The sequence below is a fragment of the Camelina sativa genome, chromosome 9 (assembly GCF_030686135.1).
Source record: "Camelina sativa cultivar CO46 ecotype springtype chromosome 9, ASM3068613v1".
Taxonomy (NCBI): Eukaryota; Viridiplantae; Streptophyta; class Magnoliopsida; order Brassicales; family Brassicaceae; genus Camelina; species Camelina sativa.
In genome coordinates this window covers 34,615,255-34,640,613 of record NC_141888.1, presented here as the reverse complement: position 1 = coordinate 34,640,613, position 25,359 = coordinate 34,615,255, and the positions used below count along the sequence as shown (strand labels likewise).

The 25,359-nt window shown below is 35.7% G+C and overlaps 4 protein-coding genes and 1 long non-coding RNA gene across 6 annotated transcripts; 4 read left to right on the top strand and 1 right to left on the bottom strand.

The window, feature by feature from the left end:
- The first annotated feature begins 44 nt into the window (after positions 1 to 44).
- On the top strand, positions 45 to 3,064 carry LOC104712821 (endoplasmic reticulum oxidoreductin-1). The gene is made up of 9 exons (XM_010429795.3): positions 45 to 572; positions 948 to 1,079; positions 1,196 to 1,445; positions 1,540 to 1,650; positions 1,736 to 1,854; positions 1,951 to 2,055; positions 2,154 to 2,356; positions 2,438 to 2,564; positions 2,648 to 3,064. Exons 1-9 carry the CDS (start codon positions 402 to 404, stop codon positions 2,840 to 2,842), a joined length of 1,413 nt encoding a protein of 470 aa, XP_010428097.1. The 5' UTR covers positions 45 to 401; the 3' UTR covers positions 2,843 to 3,064.
- Positions 3,065 to 5,341: 2,277 nt separating this feature from the next.
- Positions 5,342 to 6,127, top strand: LOC147939152 (uncharacterized). The gene is made up of 3 exons (XR_015565873.1): positions 5,342 to 5,588; positions 5,682 to 5,759; positions 5,856 to 6,127. It is a non-coding gene; the product is annotated as an uncharacterized LOC147939152 (long non-coding RNA).
- Positions 6,128 to 9,134: 3,007 nt separating this feature from the next.
- Positions 9,135 to 10,093, top strand: LOC104715815 (thionin-2.1-like). The gene is made up of 3 exons (XM_010433188.2): positions 9,135 to 9,558; positions 9,638 to 9,715; positions 9,812 to 10,093. Exons 1-3 carry the CDS (start codon positions 9,351 to 9,353, stop codon positions 9,907 to 9,909), a joined length of 384 nt encoding a protein of 127 aa, XP_010431490.2. The 5' UTR covers positions 9,135 to 9,350; the 3' UTR covers positions 9,910 to 10,093.
- A 4,685-nt stretch (positions 10,094 to 14,778) lies between these two features.
- LOC104712819 (thionin-2.1-like) lies at positions 14,779 to 16,920 on the top strand. The gene is made up of 5 exons (XM_010429793.2): positions 14,779 to 15,356; positions 15,451 to 15,656; positions 15,937 to 16,403; positions 16,493 to 16,570; positions 16,666 to 16,920. The coding sequence occupies exons 3-5, from the start codon at positions 16,190 to 16,192 to the stop codon at positions 16,761 to 16,763; spliced, it is 390 nt and encodes a 129-aa protein (XP_010428095.1). The 5' UTR covers positions 14,779 to 15,356; positions 15,451 to 15,656; positions 15,937 to 16,189; the 3' UTR covers positions 16,764 to 16,920.
- Positions 16,921 to 17,209: 289 nt separating this feature from the next.
- On the bottom strand, positions 17,210 to 22,771 carry LOC104712818 (kinesin-like protein KIN-14Q). 2 transcript variants are annotated; one of them, XM_010429792.3, is made up of 17 exons: positions 22,412 to 22,771; positions 22,247 to 22,324; positions 21,564 to 22,156; positions 21,298 to 21,469; positions 21,121 to 21,188; positions 20,823 to 21,030; positions 20,666 to 20,742; positions 20,493 to 20,592; positions 20,290 to 20,388; positions 20,022 to 20,198; positions 19,637 to 19,922; positions 19,349 to 19,510; positions 19,049 to 19,264; positions 18,923 to 18,960; positions 18,640 to 18,803; positions 18,440 to 18,565; positions 17,210 to 18,347 (listed from the first exon to the last, which is right to left on the bottom strand). In XM_010429792.3, the coding sequence occupies exons 1-17, from the start codon at positions 22,551 to 22,553 to the stop codon at positions 17,367 to 17,369; spliced, it is 3,687 nt and encodes a 1,228-aa protein (XP_010428094.2). In that variant the 5' UTR covers positions 22,554 to 22,771; the 3' UTR covers positions 17,210 to 17,366. The 2 variants fall into 2 exon arrangements, with proteins under 2 accessions (XP_010428094.2, XP_087320716.1); XM_087464590.1 differs by having other exon boundaries at positions 21,121 to 21,179; positions 22,412 to 22,765.
- Positions 22,772 to 25,359: the final 2,588 nt, after the last annotated feature.

Genomic DNA, 25,359 nt, shown 5'->3' with positions numbered 1-25,359 from the left:
GGGAACTTTGTTTTTTAATTTGTTTTTGATTACCCATTACGAGAGAACAGAAGCATCCTATTGGCTAATGCACGTCACGAGATGAAAACAAAATTGGTCCAAACACGCGCCGACTAAGACAAAAGCGCGTGTCATTCAAAACCCCACGTCGCGCTGAAATGTCAAAAAAATAAAGAAGATGTGTCTCGCATTGAAGCTCACAAGCTATAACGCATTTTCATGACTTTGCTTGCTTAAGGCGATCTTCAGACACAAAACACAAAACACAGCAATGGGGTTTTGAGAAATCCCGGAAGACGCTAAAAAAAACGTTGTCTTTTTTTGTTTTTTGTTTTTGGGTTAAATTTATTGTTAAAAGGATTTGTTATAATTTCTCTCCCATTCGTTATTGTTATATCGTAATGGGAAGAGGAGCAATCAAAGAAGAAGAGAGCGAGGGGAAGAGGAAAACATGGCGATGGCCTTTAGCGACTCTGGTTGTTGTGTTTTTGGCAGTTGCTGTGAGCTCAAGGACCGCTTCTAATGTTGGTTTCTTCTTCACCGATCGAAATTCTTGTAGCTGTTCACTTCAGGTTTTTGGATTTCACTCTCTTCTTTAAATTCTCTCAATCTTTTTGCTTTCAATTTTGTACCTTTATGAACTTTAAGGAATTTTGACTTTTTAAGGTTCTCTCAAAGTACAAATTTTGGTGTTCTGTTTGTGTTTCTGGATTGGGTATTTGAGTAAATTTGTGGATATCTGTGACTGTGATGGATTCAGGGTAATAAAAATTGAATCGTTTGATCACATTGTTTAGCCACAATGGTAATAAAAATTGAATCTTTTTGGTCACATTGTTTAAATTGAAGATGTGTGTGATTGTCAATGTTGTTGTAAGATTTAATCTTTCAGTGGATCAAGATTTGATTTTTAGTCTTTGTTTTTTTTTTTTTTTTTTTATATGCAGGGAACTGGTAAATACAAAGGTATGGTTGAAGACTGTTGTTGTGATTATGAAACAGTGGACAATCTCAATAGTGAGGTCTTGAATCCTTTATTGCAAGATCTCGTCACTACACCTTTTTTCCGGTACTTTAAGGTCAGTGATTGCTTTTTGAATCACACATTATGTCGATAAAAAGCTATGGAATTTGTGTACAGTTGTGTAGTTAGTGACTTTTTGTCTGGCTGTTTTTTATATGTGTGGGGTTATAGGTTAAGCTGTGGTGTGACTGCCCATTCTGGCCAGACGATGGAATGTGTCGTTTGCGTGATTGCAGTGTCTGTGAATGTCCAGAGAATGAGTTTCCAGAACCGTTTAAAAGGCCACTTCCTTCTGATGATCTCAAGTGTCAAGAGGGAAAACCACAAGCAGCTGTTGACCGTACAATAGATAACAGAGCATTTAGAGGTTGGGTTGAAACCAAGAATCCATGGACGCATGACGATGATGACACAGATAGCGGTATGTAGTTCTAGGGACATCTTCTTTGAATATATGCTATACTTTGAATGCTTACTAAAAGATCATTTGATGATTTAATGTGACTTTTGTACAGGTGAGATGACTTATGTCAATCTTCAATTAAACCCTGAGAGGTATACTGGTTATACTGGACCGTCGGCTAGAAGGATTTGGGACTCCATTTATTCAGAGAATTGTCCAAAGTGTGAGTTTTCTTTCCCCACCATATTAGTATTGGGGACAAAGGCTTTTAATATGATGTATGTTGAAGTGTGTATGGGTTCCTGCAGATTCATCTGGGGAGACATGTCCAGAGAAAAAGGTTTTGTACAAATTGATATCTGGTCTTCATTCTTCGATCTCGATGCACATATCTGCTGATTACCTTCTTGATGAGTCAAGCAACCAGGTTTGTGTTTCTGAGCAAAAGATAGACAAGTCTCTCAACATGAATATGTACTTTGGTCTTGAATCTTGATTGATATGTATTTTCTTTGAAATGCAGTGGGGACAGAACATGGATCTGATGTATGATCGTATTCTGAGACATCCGGATCGTGTTAGAAATATGTACTTCACTTATCTCTTTGTGCTACGTGCTGTTACAAAAGTGAGTAACTTCTCTCTTTTTGGGAATTTCTATGTCTCTTTGAATAATTATTCTAGTAGTCTTATGGACTGACGACTTCTTACAAATGTTTGATTCAGGCAACAGCATACTTGGAGCAAGCAGAGTATGACACAGGAAACCATGCTGAAGATCTGAAAACACAGTCCTTGATTAAACAGTTGTTGTATAGTCCAAAACTACAAACAGCATGTCCTGTTCCGTTTGATGAAGCTAAGCTGTGGCAAGGTCAAAGTGGACCAGAATTGAAACAGCAGATCCAGAAACAATTCAGGAATATAAGGTTTGTCTCATTATTTTCCTTTTGGCAAACGTAGAGAGAGTGGTAATAGTAATACAGCTAAGTAAATGTATGTGTATGCAGTGCACTGATGGATTGTGTAGGCTGTGAAAAATGCCGGCTTTGGGGGAAACTTCAGGTTCAGGGACTTGGTACAGCATTGAAAATTCTCTTCTCTGTTGGAAATCAACAAGCCGGAGACCATCAGACAGTGAGTTACTCAAACATCTTTATGCATGATTTTGTATATTTAGATGTCGCCGAGTCTGAAGTAATTCTTATCTTTTTCAACAGCTGCAACTGCAACGGAACGAGGTGATTGCATTGGTGAATTTGCTCAACCGTCTCTCCGAGTCAGTTAAAATGGTCCACGATATGGGACCAGACGTGGAGAGGCTAATGGAGGATCAGATAGCTAAAGTATCATCAGCTAAACCTGGAACTGGAAGATTAAGAAGAATATGGGATTTAGCTCTCTCCTTGTGGTGAATTACATAACAAAACGAACTGTCCAGCTTTTTTAGGCATTCATGCTCTGAATCATTTACAAGCCTAGGATGGATAGCATTATAGAGGAGAAGTCACATACAAAAGATTTTGGTAAACAGATAAAAAAAAAATTATACATTCTTGAGGTCTAATTTACTGATACAGATTACAGAAGCATGATGACAAAAGTTTGATTAATTAATAATAAAACACATTTTATTATTTCTTAATGAAAAATAAAAAGATCCATTAATGTAAGTTATGTTGAAGCAACAGAACGAGTCACTCGAGTTACATCTTTGGGTTTTTAAAAAAAATCACATGTATTCAAATTGTGATTTTAAAATTAGGGAGAATAAATAGAATTATTTCCTAATATTATGTTGGAAAACTTTGTTTACAATGTGGTGTGAATAAAATTAGGCAATTTTTGAAATATTTTACAAGTAAATTTTATAGATAATGGCTTGTTCATTTGGTTGATGCAGGCGGCTGCGGTTGTGGTAATGGCAGCGGCAACGGCTGCGATTATAGTAGCGGTAGCGGCTGCGGTTGTAGCAGCGGCTGCGTCTACATTTTTAACCGCTGAATCGAAATAACGTTTAAAAATATTAGACGCAAGTCGCAGCGTTATGACGCAGGTACCTGCGACAAGCAAACGAACATCTCCAACAACGAAACGAACAAGCCCAATTTCTTTCTTTTATTATGCAATGTGAAAATGATACTTTGATTTCAAAACGAATCAGAAAAGTAGCTCCTCGTACTGAGGTTACACTAGGTGTCTTACGAGCACCATTTATATATTAAAGTAAAGAGAATTGCAAACTATGCAATTTGGTAAATCAAATTTTCATGTGTGTTTGATAATTCAAATAAGGACCAATTAGCTCAGTAACCAAAATAAAAAAAATCATAGCAGTAAATAACACCATATATAAAAAAATTAGAGAATTAGGATAAGGGTATAGCAAAATTACCACTTTAGTGTTTTGTGCAGTTGAGGGAGTGGTGGTTGTTGGTTGGAGGTGGTGGCCGGTGGCCGGAGGAGGTGGCCGGAGGAGGTGACCGGAGGTCGGAGGTCGGTGGCCGGAAGTTGGTAGCCGGAGGTTGGAGGCCGGTGGCCGGAGGTAGGAGATTGGTGGCCGGAGGTCGGCGGCGGAGGAGTTTGCCGGAGATCGCCGGAGTTTGCCGGAGGTCAAAGGTTGCCGGAGGTCGGAGATCGCCGGAGTTTGGGGGTGGCCGGCGGTGGCCGGAGGAAAACTAAACCCTAGAAGATAGTACATTGGAAACCCAAGGGGTGGCCGGAGGTCGCCGGAGAGGGTGGCCGGAGGTCGCCGGAGAAGGTGGCCGGAGATCGCCGGAGAAGGTGGCCGGAGGTCGCCGGAGAAGGTGGCTGGAGGTAAGTTGCCGGTGGTGGTGTTAATGGTGGATGGAAGAGTAGAAAGTGTCATTAATACATAAAATACAGTCAATATAACCTTCTTATGGTTACAATGGCTACCCAGTTAATTATAGTTTTTTTGTGTGTTATTGCTGCCAATTTCCCTTCAAATAATTTGCAAGTATGCATTGCATACCATTACCGAAAAGAACTTAAAATTCTATTCAAATATATAAAACTAGATAACAACTCGCACTATGTGGGAAATAAATCTATGTAGATAAAATTAGAGTTATGAGTAAAGTTATGTTCTAGGATCTAAAATTTGTTTTTGTAAAAAATATATATATAACCTGGGAGAATATGTTTAAATCAACCTATTATGTATTAACTAAATATATGTTCAATTTATGCAAGATTTTTTATTTTTAAAAAATTATTTATTTTGTGTAAGTATGTTTCATCCGTGAAATATTATACCAATGGTATTAAATAAGTCAATTCCCTATAATAATGATTATTGTGATAATTTTATTTTAGAAATTTTATATATGTGAATAGTTATCAATTTTTTTTAGTATGTAAATAAATTTCGGTTTTGAAAACGTTTTAGATCTAATTATTTTATATTTTAATAATTAAATATGTTATAAAAATGATTAAAATAAATTTTAAAATTGAAATGTTTGATTTTTTTAATTATTTGTAAAAGAATATTCCCTAATCATTCAATAGCAATTATGTGTAAATAACTAAATATCCATAAAAATGAAGGCAATAAATTCATTGGTGTCTCGAACTCTCTAACGACGACACATCAGCATTTTCTTGAGAGTGCTTCTCTATTAATATATAGGAGATATTGTGATAATTTTATTTTAGAAATTTTATATATGTGAATAGTTATCAATTTTTTTTAGTATGTAAATAAATTCCGGTTTTGAAAACGTTTTAGATCTAATTATTTTATATTTTAATAATTAAATATGTTATAAAAATGATTAAAATAAATTTTAAAATTGAAATGTTTGATTTTTTAATTATTTGTAAAAGAATATTCCTTAATCATTCAATAGCAATTATGTGTAAATAACTAAATATCCATAAAAATGAAGGCAATAAATTCATTGGTGTCTCGAGCTCTATAACGACGACACATCAGCATTTTCTTGAGAGTACTTCTCTATTAATATATAGGGGATTACAAATGCAAAATTTTGTAAGCAAGGACCTGCTGCCCGTCCAACTACGAGAAAAATCGTTATGTTCTATGCCGTCTAGTTGGCCGTGGCAGGCAATTTTGTATTTCAGAGACTGAATGTCAAGAATCTGATACATGCCCACCTGGCTGGGAAGACTTAGGTAAATGGGAAAATGTCTTTGATATTATTTGTTAAAAGATCGATCAAGGTTTTATTTTTGATGCAATATTCTTTTTTCTTTTTCTTGACTCAGGTGATATTGTTAATGAGTACTGCAAGTTAGGGTGTGAAACTTCTGTTTGTGGTGCCATGAACACCCTCAAAAACTCTGGTAAAGCAAACTCCCCAACCTCATTTTTATTATTATCTCGTAATAAATAATGGACAAGAAACATTAATCCATTCTAATGTTTGTTTTGGTGACTAGATGCAAGTGAGATTGTGAAAGGAGCGCTTGAACAATGTGCTAAGGCATGTTCTACTGCCTGCACCAAGAGCTCTAAAGTCACACTTGAAACAGCCTAGAGTACTGTTCTAATTGTGGTGTATGTGACAAAAAATGCTAGACTCTTGTAATAAATTGTACTTCTTGTTTGTGTGTGTGCATCAGTGCATGTGTCGTAAAAGGCTGTCGATCTCTAGATTGTACATGCCATCTACTTCCCTATCATCTTAATAAAGAATAACATGTGTCTTTTATTATTAATCTTCTTCTCTCCAAAACATTTTCATTTGCTTTCCACTAATTAATTTTTATTATTCTCCACACAAAGAAGATAGTATGAGATCTCACAAGACAAAAGATTATGATTTTTGCTGATTAAGTGAATCCCCTTCTCGTTTACGAAATGGATTTTTCATGTAGTAAACATAATTTTTAATAGAGAAGATAACAAGAAAAAAAACTAAATGAAGGTTGTGGTGGGAAATTGTTTGATGATTCATAACAGGAGGAATGGGGGAAATGGTTGTGCTGCTGGTGTGATGAAGAAAGATGAACATGGCAACTTGGAGATCCCAAGGAGAAGGATTTATCGGGTCAAGTAGGATCACATATGCCATTTCTGATCACCTATGCGTATAAGTTCACTACGATGAATTGAGAGCTGCAAGCCGTCTTTGTTTTAGCCTCATCTAGAGAAATTGTGGATTCTGTTTGTTATATTTGTGTACATCTGTTTTGATATGCAGTTTATGGTGTAGAATGTGAACTAGACAATGCATGTTCTTCCAACCTTTCTATGTTTAAAAGAAACTTAACGAGTGCCAAAAAAAAAAAAAAACATATATACAATAGGGTCAAACCAAATCCACAAACCAGTCTAACCGGAGGATGATAAAATATCAATCATCATTCCAAGAAATCAAATTAATTCCAGAATCATGTTTAAATTAATAATAAAAACATTTTATATTATTTCTTAATTGAAAAAAAAAAATCCATTAAAGTATTGTTGAAGCAACCGAACGAGTCACTCGAGCTACATCTTTGGGTAAAGCTGCCATCTTTCCCAATCTCACTAGCCGGAAAAAAACAATGACCGCCGGGAAACGAAAATCCGACAAAACCCAATCCAACAAACTTGGTCTAAAAGACCCATTACTGCGCCGTCTCTCTTCCGCCGCCGCAGTAACCAATTCCTTTCTCCAAGCGAACGATCTCTACCTCTCGCCATCACAGTCTCTCCGACTCGAATCCCTAATCTCATCTCTCCCAATCTCACCTTCCCCTTCTCCCTCCTCCTCCACCTCCGCCGCCTCCACGTGGTTCGACCGCTTCTTAACCTCCGCCGCCACAGAAGACGATGATGATGATGATCCTCGCTGGTGCCTTTGTTTCCGAATGTCGAAACCAACCTTCTTCAATCTCTTCTCCATCTTAACCCCTTCTTCTTTTTCGCTTCCTTCCTTCGCCGCCACAATATTCCGTCTCGCTCACGGCGCTTCTTACGAGTCTCTTGTTCACAGGTTCGGGTTTGATTCCACTTCTCAAGCTTCACGCTCTTTCTTTACTGTCTGTAAACTCATCAATGAGAAGTTAAGTCAGCAACTTGATGATCCAAAACCTGATTTTTCACCTACTCTGCTTCCGAATTGTTGCGGTGTTGTCGGATTCGGGAGATTTGAGGTTAAAGGGAAGCTTCTTGGTGCGAAAGGTTCGATTTTGGTTCAAGCATTGGTTGATTCTAATGGTAGATTCGTAGATATCTCAGCTGGTTGGCCAAGTACGATGAAACCAGAAGCTATCTTTAGACAGACGAAGCTTTATTCAATAGCAGAGGAAGTTCTCAGTGGAGGAGCTCCGGCTAAACTTGGGAATGGTGTATTGGTTCCTCGTTACGTTTTGGGAGATTCTTGTCTTCCTTTATTGCCATGGCTTGTGACACCTTATGATGATTCGAGTTCAAACGAGGAGGAAGAGGAGAGTAGTGTTAGAGAAGAATTTAACAATGTGGTACATAGTCTTGGATTGCGTGGTGTTGAGGTTGCGTTTGCTAAGGTTCGAGCTCGTTGGCGGATTCTTGATAAGAAATGGAAACCAGAGACGGTTGAGTTTCTGCCGTTTGTCATCACTACGTGTTGCTTGTTGCATAATTTTCTTGTGAATTCTGGAGATGATGATGATGATTGTGTGAATAATGGTTGTGCTGCTGGTGAGAATGGTGGGATGAGGAAAGATGTAAAAGATGAGGAGGAGGAGGAGGAGACTCGGAGGTTCCAAGGAGAAGCATATATAGGATCGAGGAGGATCAGAGATGCTATCGCAGAGAACCTGAGGCGAGTGAGTTCACGAAGATGAAATTGAACTAGTTTCTTGTAGAATGTGGTGGATTGGATTCTGCTGTTTCTTTTTTTTTGTGTGTACATCTGTTTCGGTATGTAGTATACGGCTTAGAATGTGAACTAGATAATCGTTTATGGGTTCTTTTCTATGAAAATAAAGAAACATAGGGAATAAGAACTTAAGAAGTCAAGATACAAGACCAAGTTGACAAAATTAAAGTTACACAACGGCGAACCAAGTTATATAATATAAGATAAAATTTATTTAGATAGAAGAAATTCTACAAGTTGACGAAGTACAGTATGTTATAAGAAATCCTACAAGTTTCTTTGTCAACTTCACAAACCTTTAATTAAACATATTGGTGAAGTCTAGGACCAACACTTTTAAGTGTAGTAGTATCTCCTCCTTTCTGATCACTGAGACAACACAAACAAATAAAAAAGATAGACTCACTCACCTTAGGAAGTTCGGTGTATACTCTCGTCTATGAATTATTTTCACCACCTGATCGTTGACTATTTTGCCAAGAGTTTATCTATTGTGAAAAGAAAATTGATCAATGATCCTTAACTTATAAGATAGTCCGTTAAATGTTCCTTAACATACACTATTACATTCATTTCGAAATCAATGGACTAAGCTTGGAAAACATAGAGAAAGTCACTCTGGGTGAGTAGAATTAGATAACGCAACTTCAGTTTCTTAAGTCGAATCATGTTGTAAAAAATAATAGTTAAAATATGATAATCAAACAAAAAACATAAAAGAAAGGAAGGTTGTTTGATATATATACAATTCATTCACTCTTAAATTTATATATTTTCTTAAATTTTTTGTTAGCAGGCTCATTGACAATCCCGACCGTTCAAAATTCCCATGGCCACAAGAGATAAGTTGGTTAGAAGTTACAACGAACTAGGAAGAAACACAAAAATCACGTTTGTAACCACTCATGGATATTTTTTGGGTTTCCCATGTGGAAGTGTAACTAACTAAATTCTCGTCTAGAATGTTTCCTAGTATTTAAGCAAGTCTGGTATCAAGACCACTTCATCAATACAAGTAACAAGCTTATAAGTGTTTTCTTCATACGTATAATATCTTGTGATCAAAACAAGTAACCATTCAAAAAAGATGAAAGGAAAAACTGTGATTTTCAGTTTGCTCATAATGAGTCTGCTCATGGCACAAATTCAAGTAGAAGCAAGGACCTGCTGCCCGTCCAACTACGAGAAAAATCGTTATGTTCTATGCCGTCTAGTTGGCCGTGGCAGGCAATTTTGTATTTCAGAGACTGAATGTCAAGAATCTGATACATGCCCACCTGGCTGGGAAGACTTAGGTAAATGGGAAAATGTCTTTGATATTATTTGTTAAAAGATCGATCAAGGTTTTATTCTTTTTTCTTTTTCTTGACTCAGGTGATATTGTTAATGAGTACTGCAAGTTAGGGTGTGAAACTTCTGTTTGTGGTGCCATGAACACCCTCAAAAACTCTGGTAAAGCAAACTCCCCAACCTCATTTTTATTATTATCTCGTAATAAATAATGGACAAGAAACATTAATCCATTCTAATATTTGATTTGGTGACTAGATGCAAATGAGATTGTGAAAGGAGCGCTTGAACAGTGTGCCAAGGCATGTACTACTTTCTGCACCAAGAGCTCTAAAGCCACACTTGAAACAGCCTAGAGTACTGTTCTAATTGTGGTGTATGTGACAAAAAGAAAAAATATGCTAGACTCTTGTAATAAGTTGTAGTACTTCTGGCTTGTTTGTGCGTGTGTGCATGAGTGGTAGAAGGTTGTCGATCACTAGATTGTGCATGCCCTCTTCCTATATCATCTAAATAAAGAATAACGTGTCTTTTATTTAATTTTATTCTCTTGAACCATTAATTTTCATTGCTTTCCACTGATATTTATTATTCCACACTTCCTACATTAACCATTTGGAATGCCCACTGGTGATCTGGGTTGTTATCAAGAAAGACATATGAACTTTATAACAATTAGAGTTTAGACAAATGTCTTGTATAAGCTAAGATTTGATTTATTAGGTACTTTTTTTTTGTTTTTGTTCTTCTTCTGGCAACTTTTGAGGGATACGTTTTAGCACTTGGCTTAACTGATGCAATCTCTCGAATTGTTTTCTCAAGTCAAACCCAACCCGCGTAGAGCTAACGATACGTTATTGCATACTGTTGAGGTTGCGGTTGCTAAGGTTCGAGCTCGTTGGAGATTCTTGATACGAAATGGAAACCAGAGACGATGGAGATTCTGCCGTTTGTCATAACTACGGGTTGCTTGTTGCATAATTTTCTTGTGAAATCTGGAGATGATGATGATGATTCAATGGAGGAATGTATGAATAATAGTGATAATGGTGTGTGGGATGAGGAAAGATGAAAAAGATGAGGAGTTAGATGAGGAGTTAGAGGAGGAGGAGACTCGGAGGTTCGAAGGAGAAGCATATATAGGGTCGATGTGAGGATCAGAGATGTTATCGCGGAGAACATGAGCCGTGGGAGTTCACCAATATGAAATTGAAAGTTGCAATAATTAAGCCTTTTTGTTTTAGTCTCATCTTGTAAAATATGTATTCTGCTAGTTTTTGTTGTTGTGTACATCTGTTTTGATATGCAGCTTAGGGCTTAGAATGTCAACTAGATAACGTAATGTTGATCGTTTATGGTTATGGGTTCTTGTAACCTTTCTTATGAAGAAGAAACAGACATAATAAGAAGTTAAGCCTAATCCGTCTATACAGAGTCTAATTCTTGGGAAAATTGTTAATGTGGTTGGTTATATACCTCTATACATGGGATTCCTTTTGAATGTGAATCATATAATATACTAGGTACATTCCCGTGCGTTGCACGGTGTTGTTAGTTATTTTTAAAAATTTTTGTTTTTATAAATTGAATAATTTTAACTCATTTTCTTTTTGTTTATCTTATTTAAAAATGAACATTCTCTTTTATTATTATTATTACTATTTTTATGTGTTTTTGTATTTTGGAATTTGTACCTTTTCATTACCTTTTATTTAAATATATATAAATATATTTGCTCACCCTTTTTGAAATGATCAAAGAAGTAAAAACCAGTTTCGCATTTTGAAATAATTTTATTATTCATGATTGTTTTGTTAGATTTAAAATGTATTAAAGCTTATTGTTGTTTTGTGATTTAACCAGCTTGCAATAGATTCATGATGAAATTTGTGGTGTAAAATCTGTCAAATTTGATTAATATTAAATTTGAAAAATGTTTTTGTCGAAATAGTTATTATTCATAAAAGATTGCCAATATTCACATCATATCACTACTACACATACAAATCTTCTTACTATACCATTATAAATTAAACATGTTTACTTTTGGAATACAGCAACTAAGTCATTCTCTTTTCGTAATAATTAAATATAATTTCTCTATATAAATAATTTTTGGAGTTGACTATGTATAAAAATATACTTTTATGTGGTTGGAAAAAAATATACTTTTATGTATTTCAATGTCATTCATTCATCTTATGTGTTCTGCAAATAAATTAACAAAATGATCATATTTACTTTAAAAAATCAATCGTTATAAAAAAACACACTATATATACAAAGAGTTTAAAACATGGCAAAACATGACGACACACACACATATATATATATATATATATATATATATATATATATATATATTTGTTCTATCCTAATCAGCACATGAATTAATATTTAATAGCTAATAATAACTTTTTGAGAAGAGGTACTATATTTTGTAAGTATGATATTAGAACACTAATTATATAGGTGATGACCTTTATTTTTGTTTGGAAGATTTTGTTGATAATTTGGGATGTAGTTCAATATCAAATTTAGTTTAAACGTAAATAAATCTTAAGCCCAAATATATGCTTTTGGATATTTAAAAATAAATGTATTCTCCTAATTTGTATTTGGAATGTAATACTTATTTGCAATAGTTTTGGAAGTTAAAATTAAAAGTAGTCATAAAAGTTTGAGCTGAAGGTTTGCATTAAGAATTAATTTAAATAGAGTGATAATTTAATATTTAAGCTTGATAGGACGGATAGTAGGCTTGTTTTGTGTGGTATGAGTGTGCGTAAAGCTTAGATATCTTCTTGAAGCTCACATATAAGAATACAATACAAAGATATGAGGAATTGTTTTATTATTTTTTGAGTAATATAAAAACACTTTTGTTAATTATTGGCGTTTATATTAAAATCCAGGAAAAAACAAAACATCAAATAAAAAGCAGAACAAAGCTGATAAGAAAAGAGGTTTAAAAATTGAATCCCCTTGTGTATTTTCAATGAGAGAGTGCTATGTACTAGTGCTGGGCACGGGACGGGTACCCTTGAATTTTCTCCGACCCTTTACTCGTCCCGACCCTAACGGGTAACAGAAAAAATTTACTCATACTCGACCCTTAAATAACGGGTACCCGGTAAAAAATAGTTGACCCTTTACTCGTCTCGACCCTTTATTATTACCCGGAAAACGAGTACCCGATAAAAAAATGTTAATAATCGCAATAATAATTTTATCTTTTGAAATCCAAAAAATGAAAAATTCATAAATTTATGCAATATATAGTTCCAAAATTATAAAATTACGAATTTTGAAAATAAAAATAATATATTAATTCAGTTAGGCTAAGTTGAACTTAGGTTTTAACTCTAACTCTATAAATTAATAATAAATAATACAAAAAGTAGAAGTAGCACAAAAAGAGGGATTAGCATAATAATACAAAATATTAACGGGTATTTACGGGTCGGGTAGCAAAACGGGTAAAGGGCCGAGTAACGGGACGGGTATTGAAAACTAAACTAATACCCTATACTCGTTCCTTACTCACGGGTAATATAAATATAATACCCTTTACTCGATCCTAAAGCTGCGGGTACCCTTTTTTTGGGACGTGTACGAGCCGAGTAACGGGTTGAGTACGGGTAACGGGTATTAGTGCCCAGGCCTACTATGTACATCATCTTCCACGGCACGATCAGACTGTTGGCTACTCACCAAACTCTCATCAGATTCTTCCATAACAACTTTTGGTTATTTTTTGGTGATATTTTAGAAGCAAAAATAGGGATTAGCTGATGGAAGCAGTTGAATATAAGATAATGTAATCTACATATAAAATATTTATCTATGTTTTTTTTTTTCTTTCGGTAAGACAAGCCAATTCATCTATCTATGTTAAATATATGACTAATCACCTAATAGAGCGTTGGTTTTTGAGCTATCAGGATTCAAAACTGGATGTGTTGCTCATGTTGTAGGAGAGTTTAGATATTACTATATTTTATGAAAATCTTTGGTAATTTAGTTTGGAAATAGGAAGATGGTAGGCTTTAGTTAAGCAATAGATGCTATTAGAAAAGAAAAAAAAAATTTAAATCTAGGCTAGCTGTATATACACGAGTTATTTATAATATGGGCTCATTTAGTGGTAATATGTGGATTTTGAAATATGGACAAATGACCTGTAAGATTTTATAGGTTCATTTTGAGAATGTTTGTTTTTGGGACAATAGAGATGGATCTTCAAAAAAAAAAAAAGTAAGATACATATAATATAGTCTCTAAAATTAAAATCAATAATTAAGCTTTTAAAATAATATTTAATTTGTTTTTTAACACATACAACAATAACCAACCAACCAACCAACAAAAAAAAACACAAAAATGTATAATATCTAAGATGAAGTGAAAGAGAATGAGAGAATGAAAAATGAGTATTTATAGGATAGCAAGTGATGAGAGTTACAATTTAGAAACTAAAAAATATGGGAGTTAATTCTAATTTATTGTGTGTTGAATAAAATTGAGTGGAGAAATAAAGTTAATGTATATTTATCTTATTTCAGTTTTAATATTAAAGTGTGAGTTAAATGTATATGATTAAATGTGTTTTATTTATTGTTTTGATTGAATCTTTTTAGCTTTATATTAAAGGGTGAGTTAAATTTAAATGACTGAATGTGTTTTATTTGTGGTTTAAATGGAAATGTTTTTTTCAGTTTTCTATTAAATTGTGAGTTAAATGTATAAGATAAAATGTGTTTTACTTATGGTTTAATTGAAATTATTGTTTTAGTTTTATATTAAAGTTTAATTTTAATGTGTATGATTATATGTCTTATTTTTGGATTAATTGAAAATATATATTTTTAGTTTTACATTTAAAGTGTGAGTTATATTTATTTGATTAAATATGTTTTATTGGTAGTTTAGTTAAATTTCTAGTGAATAAGGTTTTTGGACAGGTGTCAGTTTTACAGTAGCCACATGTCAAGCTGTGGAAGAAAGTTTTAGGAGGTATCCTACTTTATTATATAAGAAAGTTTAATTTTAAAGTGTATAATTAAATGTCTTATTTATGGATTAATTGAATATATATTTTTTAGTTTTATATTTAAAGTGTGAGTTATATGTATTTGATTAAATGTGACATGTGGTAGATAGATAGAGCTTCTTAAAAGGTGTAACCTACTTTATAGTATATTAGATAACCTACCACATTAACAATGAACAATATTCTTGAGACCTACTCCGCCACACTATTCTTGAGACCTACTCCGCCACACAGTGCTGCAACATGATTACTAAATTGGACCCTAAAATTCCAATGTTGCTGTCCAACAAAAGTAAAAGATTAATTAATGCACACATAACCAAGTCTGGCCCGTCCATAAGGGAAGTAAAACACTTGCTTTAGGCCAAAATTATATGTTTAGTCTGGTGGTAAAGTAGTCGTTTTTAATATGTATTGAGTATTGACTATTGAGATTAGTCGTTTGATTCTTCTTTTTTTATTTGGCAAAACATCTTTCAATATTTGGTTTATATAAATAAGAGATTTGTTGTTTATTCAAAAAATAGCGCAAATCCTCATAAAATCAATAACTTTGCTGCTAATACATTCAGAAGAGTTAATATTCATAAGTAGTAGTTTCATTCACTCTTAAATTTATGTCGTACTTTTCTTAAAGTTCTTGTTAGCAGGCTCATTGACAATTAGTCCCGACCGTTCATAATCATAATAAAGCGCTAGAAAGGACAATTTTATTTTATTTATAGAAATTAAAAACATGCATGCATGCGGGTAATTATCTCAATCCGTTCTTTTTGGCCTTAGATGAGTCTCAGGCTTTATAAATAGTATATGATTTTGATCAGTTATACATGACTTTGACCAGTTTACTAGTAGAGAGGGAACATCCGTAGACCTAACTTCTCAACCCGAGAAGTAGAAGTAGTAGCCGTAGTAGCATCATCCACCTTGCTGAATTTGACGAGTAAGGTCTTAGCCATATCATTGGTGAAAATTAGTTGGGATGCGCTAGCTTAACCAAGCCCCTGGGACTGAGATGGCTCCAACGATTCCGTAAAAGGTGGTCAACTTGTAAGTGTTTTCTCCTGTATGGCTAAGAGGTGTGAAAATGTCGGTGATCAAGATAGTACTGAATGCTGATATATATAGTAATAGACGTAATTTGTAATATTCAAAGTGAAACTCAAAAGTGCTTTACGCATTACAATTAATTAAAATTTGCAAGGTACTGTATTCGCTTGTAGTTTAGTGGTTGAGGATTCAAGAAAAGCTCTCCTTTTTAGCTTAAGGTAGCGGGTTTGAAGCTTGATAATGTCTTTTCCATTCAATTATTGTTTTTGTTTTGCTTTAGGAAACAAAATAATAAGGGGCCGGCCTGCTCAAAATTCTCATGACCACAAAAAAGAAACACAAAAATCACGTTTGTAACCACTTCGATTTTTTTTTGTCCCCTCATGTGTAACTTACTAAATTCTCGTCACAATGTTTTCTAGTATATAAGCAAGTCTGGTTTGAAGACCGCTTCATCAATACAAGCTTTATTATAAGTTTTTTCCTCATACGTATAACACCTTTCATTAATCAAATAAGTAATCATTCAAAAGATGAAAGGAAAAGCTTTGATTTTGAGTTTGCTCATAATGAGTCTGGTCATGGCACAAATCCAAGTAGAAGCAAGTATCTGTTGCCCGTCCGTACAAGCTAGAAATACCTTTGCTATGTGTTATAATTCTGGTCTGTATCGCATGTCAATTTGTATTGCAATGAGTGGATGCCAAAAATCGAACACATGCCCGAACGGCATTCTCGAAAACTCAGGTAAATGGGAACATGTCTTTTTATTTGTTAAAAAGATCGATCAAGGTTTTATTTTTTGATGCAATATATTTTTTTTTTCCTTGACTCAGGTGATGCTATTAATGAGTACTGTAAGTTAGGGTGTGAAACTTCTGTTTGTGGAGCCATGAACACTCTCAAAAATTCTGGTAAAGCAAACTCCCCGAGCTCCTTTTTATTGTTATCTTGTAAGAATAATGGACAAGAAACATTAATCCATTCTAATGTTTGTTTTGGTGACTAGATGCAAGTGAGATTGTGAAAGGAGCGCTTGAACAATGTGCTAAAGCATGTTCTACTTTCTGCACCAAGAGCTCTAAAGCCACACTTGTAACTGCCTAGACTGTTCTAATTGTCGTGTATGTGACAAAAATAATGCTAGACTCTTTGAATAATCTGTACTTCTGGTATGTGTGTCGTAGAAGGCTGTCGATCTCTAGATTGTACATGCCATCTACTTCCCTATCATCTTAATAAAGAATAACATGTCTTTTATTAATCTTCTTCTCTAGAAACATTTTTATTTGCTTTCCACTAATTAATATTTACTATTCCACACAAAGAATATAATAGAGTATGAGAGATCTCACAAGAGAAAGATTAATATTTACTAGCCTTCTTTGTTTTCGCCTCATCTTGAAAAATTGTGGATTCTGTTTGTTATTTTTGTCTACATCTGTTTTGATATGCAGTTTATGGCTTAGAATGTGAACTACACAATGTATATGTTGATAGGTTACGGTTATAGGTTCTTGGAACCTTCCTATGTAAAAAAGAAACTGAACGAGTGCACAAAAGCCAAAACCATCTATACAATAGGGTCAAACCAAATCCACAAACGCACACGAAACTAGTCCAACTGGAAGATGATAAAATATCAATCATCCTCCCAAGAAATCAAATTGAATGATAAGTTAAGTCATATCAGGTCAGTTAATAGATGATTTAGATCCATCGCTCTTGTTTCTGCGGTGCCTCCTTCAGACCTGCCTTACGAGCATTGGTAAGCAAAACTCTGTGAGCTAACCTTCCTCTGCTTCCTATAGACAGCCTAACTCTCTCCATCCCGACATTAATGCCACCACCTTTTCTCAACGGTTGCTGCCTCGGGGAACATTTCATTTGCATTCTCTTTTGTATGCTTCGTCTCAGTATGCTGTTCAACGTCTTCCCGTTACTTCTATGTAGCTTGGGGCTGGTGCAGAGCACTTGGTTAGCGCCACTCTTTTCATCAGGCGAGTTTGTAATAGCTTGGCATGGTGGCAATAATGACAAAGCTGATGTTGATGTGATTGGAATGAAAGGCATTGGGGCAAGAGTCTTCCTTCTTGGAGCTGGTGGAATTCGTTTTGCGCAGATAGAGGATCTTCCTGTTCTATTCGGTATTTGCACTTGCTCAGCCATTTCTGGATTGTTCACCTTCTCAATGAGGTCACTGTACTTAAGGCCACCATTGGGTAAAGGAGGTAGATTATAGCTGGTGGTGCTCTCTGAGAGTGGTGGTCGGGTTAGATTCATCATTTCTTTCGAAGTTGATGTGGTTGGGGCAAGAGAACTTCTTCTTGGAGCTGGAGCTGATGGAATACGTTTTGTACAGATAGAGAATCTTCCTGTTCTATTAGGTATATGCACTTGATCAGCCATTTCTGGATTGTTCTCCTTCTCAGAGAGGTCATTGTACTTGAGGCCACCATTAGGTAAAGGAGCTGCTAGATCATAGCTGGAACACTCCAAGAGTGATGGATGTGTTAGATTTACCATTTCTTTTGAAGCTGATCCCAACAGTATGTTTGCCAGCGGCGGCCTCTTTGAGATATTCTTTTCATCTTCAGTCTGCTGTTTTGTCTGCTGTTCAGCAATCTTTGTGTCTACATGTTGACGTGCAAGCTTCCTCTCTACCAGCAGTTGCGATTCAAGTTCTTTAACCTAACAAAGAAAGGTGATTTGTAATGAATTCAGCAAGCTGAAACTGTTATAATCCATGTTCTTTTTGTGTGGTTATGGTGAGTATTGTTTACCTTGTCTTGAAGGGTTTTGTTCTTAGTGTCTCGTTCCTTAATCTTTGCTTCTAAACCGTACATTGTTTCCTCCATTTTCCTAATCTGTTCATCTTTTCCTTTCATGTCTTGCTTCCATTTCTCAACCTGATAAAGAATTAACACAGCTCAGAACACTAGATGAATGATTCGATAAACACACATGTGGACAGGTAGCTTACCAATTGCTTGTATTTCAAGAGTTCGGTATTGTCTAGCTGCTTCTTGGCAGGTCCCAACTCTATCCCTCTCACTCTGCTAGCAAAATTGAGTGAGCATAGTGTCTCACTTTGGTCATTCTCGTTAGGACTGATTTGAACAAACATGAGGGTCTTTGAATCTCCTCCTGTCATATGCCAGTCATTTTTCATCGTAAGCTCCATAATAGATTAACACAATAGTTAATGAAACATATCTAAGCAAAAAGGAAGTGGTTGGCTTCAGTTTGTTGATGTTAGTCTATACCTAGAGAATCCTGAAGCAAGTGTGTGAGTTTTGAATTTCTGCAAAAGGTAATCAAACGTCAAGTTGGATTAAAAAAAATGGTGACTGTAACTCTGAAAGGAAGGTAAATAGATGTGTCATATGAACCTGAAAGGAATGTGAGAGCTTTTGTTAGCGAGAGCGAATATGACATCCCCGAGAGCAGATAATGATTTGTTGATGCTTTGAGTCTCCTTGAGTCGTTCTCCTTGCACTTCTGTCTTTGCAACCCGTTCGCTTCCTGCTAAATCAACTAACCACAGTTTGCTCTTTGTGCATTCTCCATTCAACAGGTTCTCCCCTTTTACCATCACACAGTGAATGCTGCGCAAAGGAAGAAGAGAAAACACATTCAGATAGTTTCCAATTATAAAAAAAAGGAAACTACTTCAGATCAGATAAGCAGACCAGTGAGATCGGCTGCTGTGCTCATTAGCCGCCGTTTTCCCAACAGCCCTTGCATTACTTCCTGTCTTCAACACATCCCAGACCTCATCTAAGCTGTTTACAAGTGCTTCAACCAATCCTGGTACGTGGTGGTTTCCTTCACTCACTTGCCTTATTTCAAATCTGCAAAGAAAGGAGTATCGAGCTACTATTAGTGATATTAGTGATAGCAGAAACCAATGGACCTTGCATGGTTAACTTCATAAAAGAAAACACCAAGGAGGAAGGCATTCAAAACTTATGTAGTACCTTTTTGGCGCAGATGCACTTTGTGAAGCTGGAGCTAACAAATCTCTTATCTGCTCGTTGTAAACTTCCAATACACTAACCGAGATCTCATAATTGTAGCGGTTTTCTCGTTCTTTTGTTATTTTAAACAGATTCTCCAGTGTTCTATAATTTACGCCACGGTCATGTTGAGTTCCCTCCATGGTAAAAGTTTTCCCAGTCCCAGTCTGGCCATAGGCAAAAATGCAAACGTTGTATCCATCAATGACCGACGTAGCAAAGGGAGCAGTATCTTCAAAAACATCAGCTGTAAAAGTATAAGAAACAACATGTCAATTGGTGAGATGAGATTTCCTGCAAGGCAAGTAACAAAAGGTCGATAACTGTAACTGATGCCAAATATCACCTTGGGAAGCGTTTGGACCAAAAACAGAATCGAACTTGAAACTTTTTTTGGGAAACCCATTTGACATGACCATGACCTCCCCAGTTTTGGCTGACTCAACATCAATTCCCATTGATACTCCTGCTTCAATTTCTTCAAAGTTTAGAGGTCTACACCTGCAAAAGACCCTGATGTTACCTGTAGGAAAGAATGATCGCTGCAAGTTGTTAGGCTACCAATTTTTGTCAAGGAGATCCCTCTAGAAGTTATATTGGATATAGACACAAACCTTTTAGCTCTAGTATCTTGTTGTATAGTTCCTTCCTCTCTTTTTCTCCAGCTACAAATTTGGCTTTGAGATTTTCATGCAGTTCTGCGTCCTGCTTTACTGTTGATTACAGATGTCAACGGATCAAAAGTCAGAGAAACACATTTTAGAAAACTTTTCTAGCGCTAGTGGTAAGTCCAGATGATAGCAAGACAAAGACTCACCTCTGGACTGTATGTGAGAGCTGAACTCGTTGATATCTTGGGCTAGCAATTTGTATGTGGATGCCTCCTCCAACAGCTTAATTTGCTCCATTTTCATGATCTACGAATACAAATTAAAATGAGGCACAAGAGTTTGCGGTTGCTGATCGTATTTTAAGTTTGCTTCTGTGTACCTTCAGTTTTCTTGTCAAATCTCTTAATGAAGAGAACCATCTGCTCTTCTCCTTGACTTGTCCCTCAACAGCAAACGCTAGATATGAACAAGTAACGCAATGTCAACTTTCCCGGCTGCAATGCAAGACAAAACAGAAAAGAGAAGGATGTACATACCCAAAGAACCAACATGCATCGACTTGCGCATTAGTTCATTTTGAATCTCACGGAGAGAATCCAATGCTTCTTCACATTCTCTACTCTTTTTTTGGTTCTCCTGTTTAAGTTCCTCAATCATTCTCTTCATATCCTCCATCTCTGTCTTCTGCTGCTCACAACTTATAATCCCTTCGGTCTCTTCTTCTGTCCTGCAGTCAACATTTTCCTAACAAAAGCATGACAGTTTAACTATTTGCAACATATGTAATCACCCCGAAGTAAAGTAGAAATATCAAGCTTGTGGAAGATCTCTCACTTGAATTGGCTGGGACAGAACAGTGTCAGTTGTTCCTTTAACCGCTAACATTCCAGTATCTTCAACATCTAAAAGAAGAAAAAGTGTGAATAGCTCCATGTTTTTCAAATATCTCACATAGAAGAGAAAAACAAGTAACATACAAGACACAACAAGGTTAGTTACAATGTTACATACAAGTAGATGTTGCCTCTTTTCTAATAGATATGCCACATAGAATAGCAGTTCCAGTCACTCCTTCTAATCGAATAGATAACTCTCCTTCTCGACCAACGAGCATCCTTAGATCAGCAATCACAAAAGGTGTGTTTGCTCCTACTTGCGAAAACAAATCAAGTCCGGATATGACCTGCAATAGTTTTTCCAATTCAAATCATAATGGATATGTAATAAATAAGTAAACAAGAAAAAACAAAACTCAAAACGCAATGATGATGCCTTGCCTTTGCTCCTTGAATAAATATATCAAAAACTCTAACTCCCGGAGGACCCTCAGTGAACTCAATTTCAGCAAAATGCAAGTCAATAAAGTAATCCCCAGGTTCCAACAACTGAAACTTGTAAGCGAAATTACCAAGCCGAGCTGTTTGATACAAGAAAATCTCATCTTCATCACCAACAACAGCATCAGTCATGATAGTTTCACCTCCACTATAAAACTCATCCTTCAAGAAAGTTTCATCAGCGAGAGTCACATCAGTGGTTGTAGAACCAGAGTTAATACTAATAACAGGAGTTGTAATCTCCCGAAAGTTTCCAGGTGGAGAAGGCAACTCAAAAGAAGACTCAGGAGACAACTCAAATCCAAACGTTTGACAGACTGCTGAGAACTTCACAACTTGGCTTTTACGTCCACCTCTTGTATTAGTAGTAGTAGTAGAACCATCGATTCCATTCTCTAGAGAAAGCTCAGTTGAGAATCTTATCTTCTTAGCAAATTCTGGAGAGTCTTCGAAGCAAACTCTCGGTAAATCAGGTGAAGCGCCACAGTTAACTAGATCAGGAGATGCTAATGGAAACCCTAACACGAGTTTGCCTGAAAACAAAAAACACAATCGAACCTAATGTGACCTAGAGTGAAGCGATTGATTTCATAAAAGAGAGGGGAAAAGAATAGTTCGGTTACCATCTAAAGCTACGGGATCAGGATCACTAGATTGTTCCGATTCCATCAATCCGGGGCTTGATTGTTCCATATGAACATCTTCAAATTCAAATCCAGAATCAGTAAAGCGAAAAAGAGAAAACTCAGAACTCTTCTAAAAAAAAAAAAAAAAATCGAATGACGTACCGTTACTCAATTCGCAATTAGAATCTAGATCTACCAAATTCATAGCCGTTGAGCTCGATTCAATAGCCTTTTCAGCTGCTGATAAGCTTTCACGTCGCGAAGAAGCATCAATTGAGAGAAGCGGATCACAACAATCCTCCATTAACAAAAAAAAAAAGTTTCGTAGAGAATAGAGAGAGAAACGAGTAAGAGGAGAGGGAAGAGATTTCAAATTTTGGTGAAGAGAAGAAAGAAAGAAGAAGAAAGAGGAGAATCTTTTGGTGTGGGTTAATTAAGGTGAGTAATAAGACCCGAATCGGATTCTCTTTTTTTCGCCGTGGCGGTTATTTTAACGTTTATCAGACGACCGTTGTTGATCCTTTTTTTTTACTTACTGACTTTGAAATTTGAAATTGATTTCCCGGGCAGCCCGGGCAATGATTAAACCTTCACTTTTACGGTCAAGGGCAGCGTACTGACACGTGGCTATGTATGTAACCGGACAGAACCAAATCACAAAAGGATATTTATTTATTGAAAGAGTACGTTAATTAGAGTTAAGACCGGAGATTAGAGTTCTAATTGCTTCCGTCATTTATTGGGGTGGATAAATCCTACTCCCTCCCTTTTTTATTACTTGTCATTGTAGAGATAAATTTTTGTTTCACAATACTTGTTGTTTTAGATTTACAATGCAAATATTTGGTAAAAATTCTAATTCTATCTAACTCTATTAATATTTTGACCAATAAAAAATTAGAAAATATATTAAAAATGATAAAACAGAAAATTTAATGGTTTTCTTAATCTGTGTGAAACAATCTTAAATGTCAAGTAATAAAAAACGGAGAGAGTATTAAGTTTATAATTTATTTATTCTTTGTATTATAAATTATACTGTATTAGTTTATAGAGTAGTAAACCGAAAAAAAAAAATATTAAGATGAATTATTTACAAACCGTTTGTACTTAAAACATATTTGTTTTGTAATGAACTATTATTCGTTCTATGAAAAGAATAAAATAGTCTACTTTATTACTGGTTTAGATTTAATCCTCTCAGTCTGCTATGAAATAAGAAATCAAAATGTACGTTCAAATTCATAGTCTACGATGCAGTCTAATTATAGAAGAAATAATAATAAAAAATTAATGTAACTGGAATATTATTCATATGTCAAAGATTTATATTTTATGCTATATTAAGGTCATGAAAATAATACAAATATACAATTCTCATTTTAGGCAAAAGCCTAACTAAAGGTCATAAGATAATACTGTATAATACAATTTTATTTCTAATTTTTTTTTTTTTTTTCTCAACATCAACTTTTCATTCACCAAATCAAACTTACAAGTTACAACCAAATCAAAGGAATATTACATTTCCCCCTAAAGACTTGGACCAAAACAAATGCAATGGTTGATCAAGTACAACCCTGGAATACTAGCAGAACCAACGCTACCCAATCGCGAGCCATGCATTTTTTAACCACAGTGAGATAGATAACACTCCACAACTCGGAGTGAAATCATCTCTTAGACCACCTAAAATCCTATGATACGAAAACAACTACTAACTACGGGGATAACCAAAATCTATACTAATATCAAAGCAATTCTAAGCTATTAGAACCTTATGATTGGCGTGTAGGACTTGTCTAAATAGCATCAACACCAATAGGCGCTGCATAGAAGGACTTGGTTTCTCCGGCTTTCATTGTTCCGATCCTAGGCCAAAAACAAACAATACATCCGACTGATCCGGCTAAGAGACGCGAAGTAAAACCCGCAGGAACTGATGCTTCTCCGGACAACCACTCAATGACCAGAATGCTAATCACCTAAAGATAAGAGTTTCAAACATAGATTAGCATAGCTTCATCTCTCGATGCAATTCCGGATTAGTCATCATAGCATCTGCATTGAAGTTTCACTTCTTAAGCGGACTCAAAACCAACGAAATTGATGAAGGTTCACATGAGTGCCTGCTTTGAGGATAACCTCAAATCTCGGCCACCAACACCCACAGGATCCTCCTCAATAACCGGTAAAAAACTTGAAAGCTCGACTCTACCGAAATTCTCCGGTCAGTTAGGATCTCCGGCAAGAAGGTAGGAGAAGCAGGAGGGCGCGACACACGAGCCCAGATCTGACGCCCTGAGTCTTCGAAGAAGGCCGTTGGAGCAGCTTCAATTCACCAGTCTCCCGGAGATGAGGACAAACCGAGATCTCTCCATATCGTCCGCCACCGCACCATAACAACGCAGCAGTGGAACGATTCCTAGCCCTACCGGAGAGGAAGAGATCGAGATCTTTCACCCTACTACTACAAAGAAAAGAAAAGAAGAAGAAACATAGCCCTTTCACACCGCCGGCAAAGCCGCAGACAGTGGAAAGGCAAACGGAGCGTAACGACGGTGGAGCTTTAGATCTAGGGTTTTGAGAGGAAAAGAGTTTTTTTGAGAGAACGGAGCGGCCAATGTATATTTATTTCTAATTTTATTTGGCAGCATTACATTTGAGTCAACAGAAATTTAAATAAAAATTGAGTTAAACGTATCAAAAAGTGGTGTATAACGACGAGAGTATTATAAGCCCTGTAAACTATGTCGTAAAATATGGAGAAAGCAAAAGAGACAAAATAATCTTCAGTTCTAGGAAAATGATCTTCAATTTACGATGGATATGTGGACGTTTCTATCACTAATGGGAAATTTATGTATCTAGCTAATGCTTTACGTAATCATTCACATATAAAAACCTAGCAATCAAAAAAAAAACTAGCAATCGCAAATTATGCATAGATATTGATTCTTGCATTCTTTAAAGGGAGAATTACTAGTTTGACCCAAATTGAACAGTTAATTGCTAGATTAGCTCCTAAAATTTGAGGGTCAGTTGGGTTAGTTTCATACCAAAAATACCCTTTTTGTTTTGTTAGGAAAAAAACAAAAGTCAATATTACC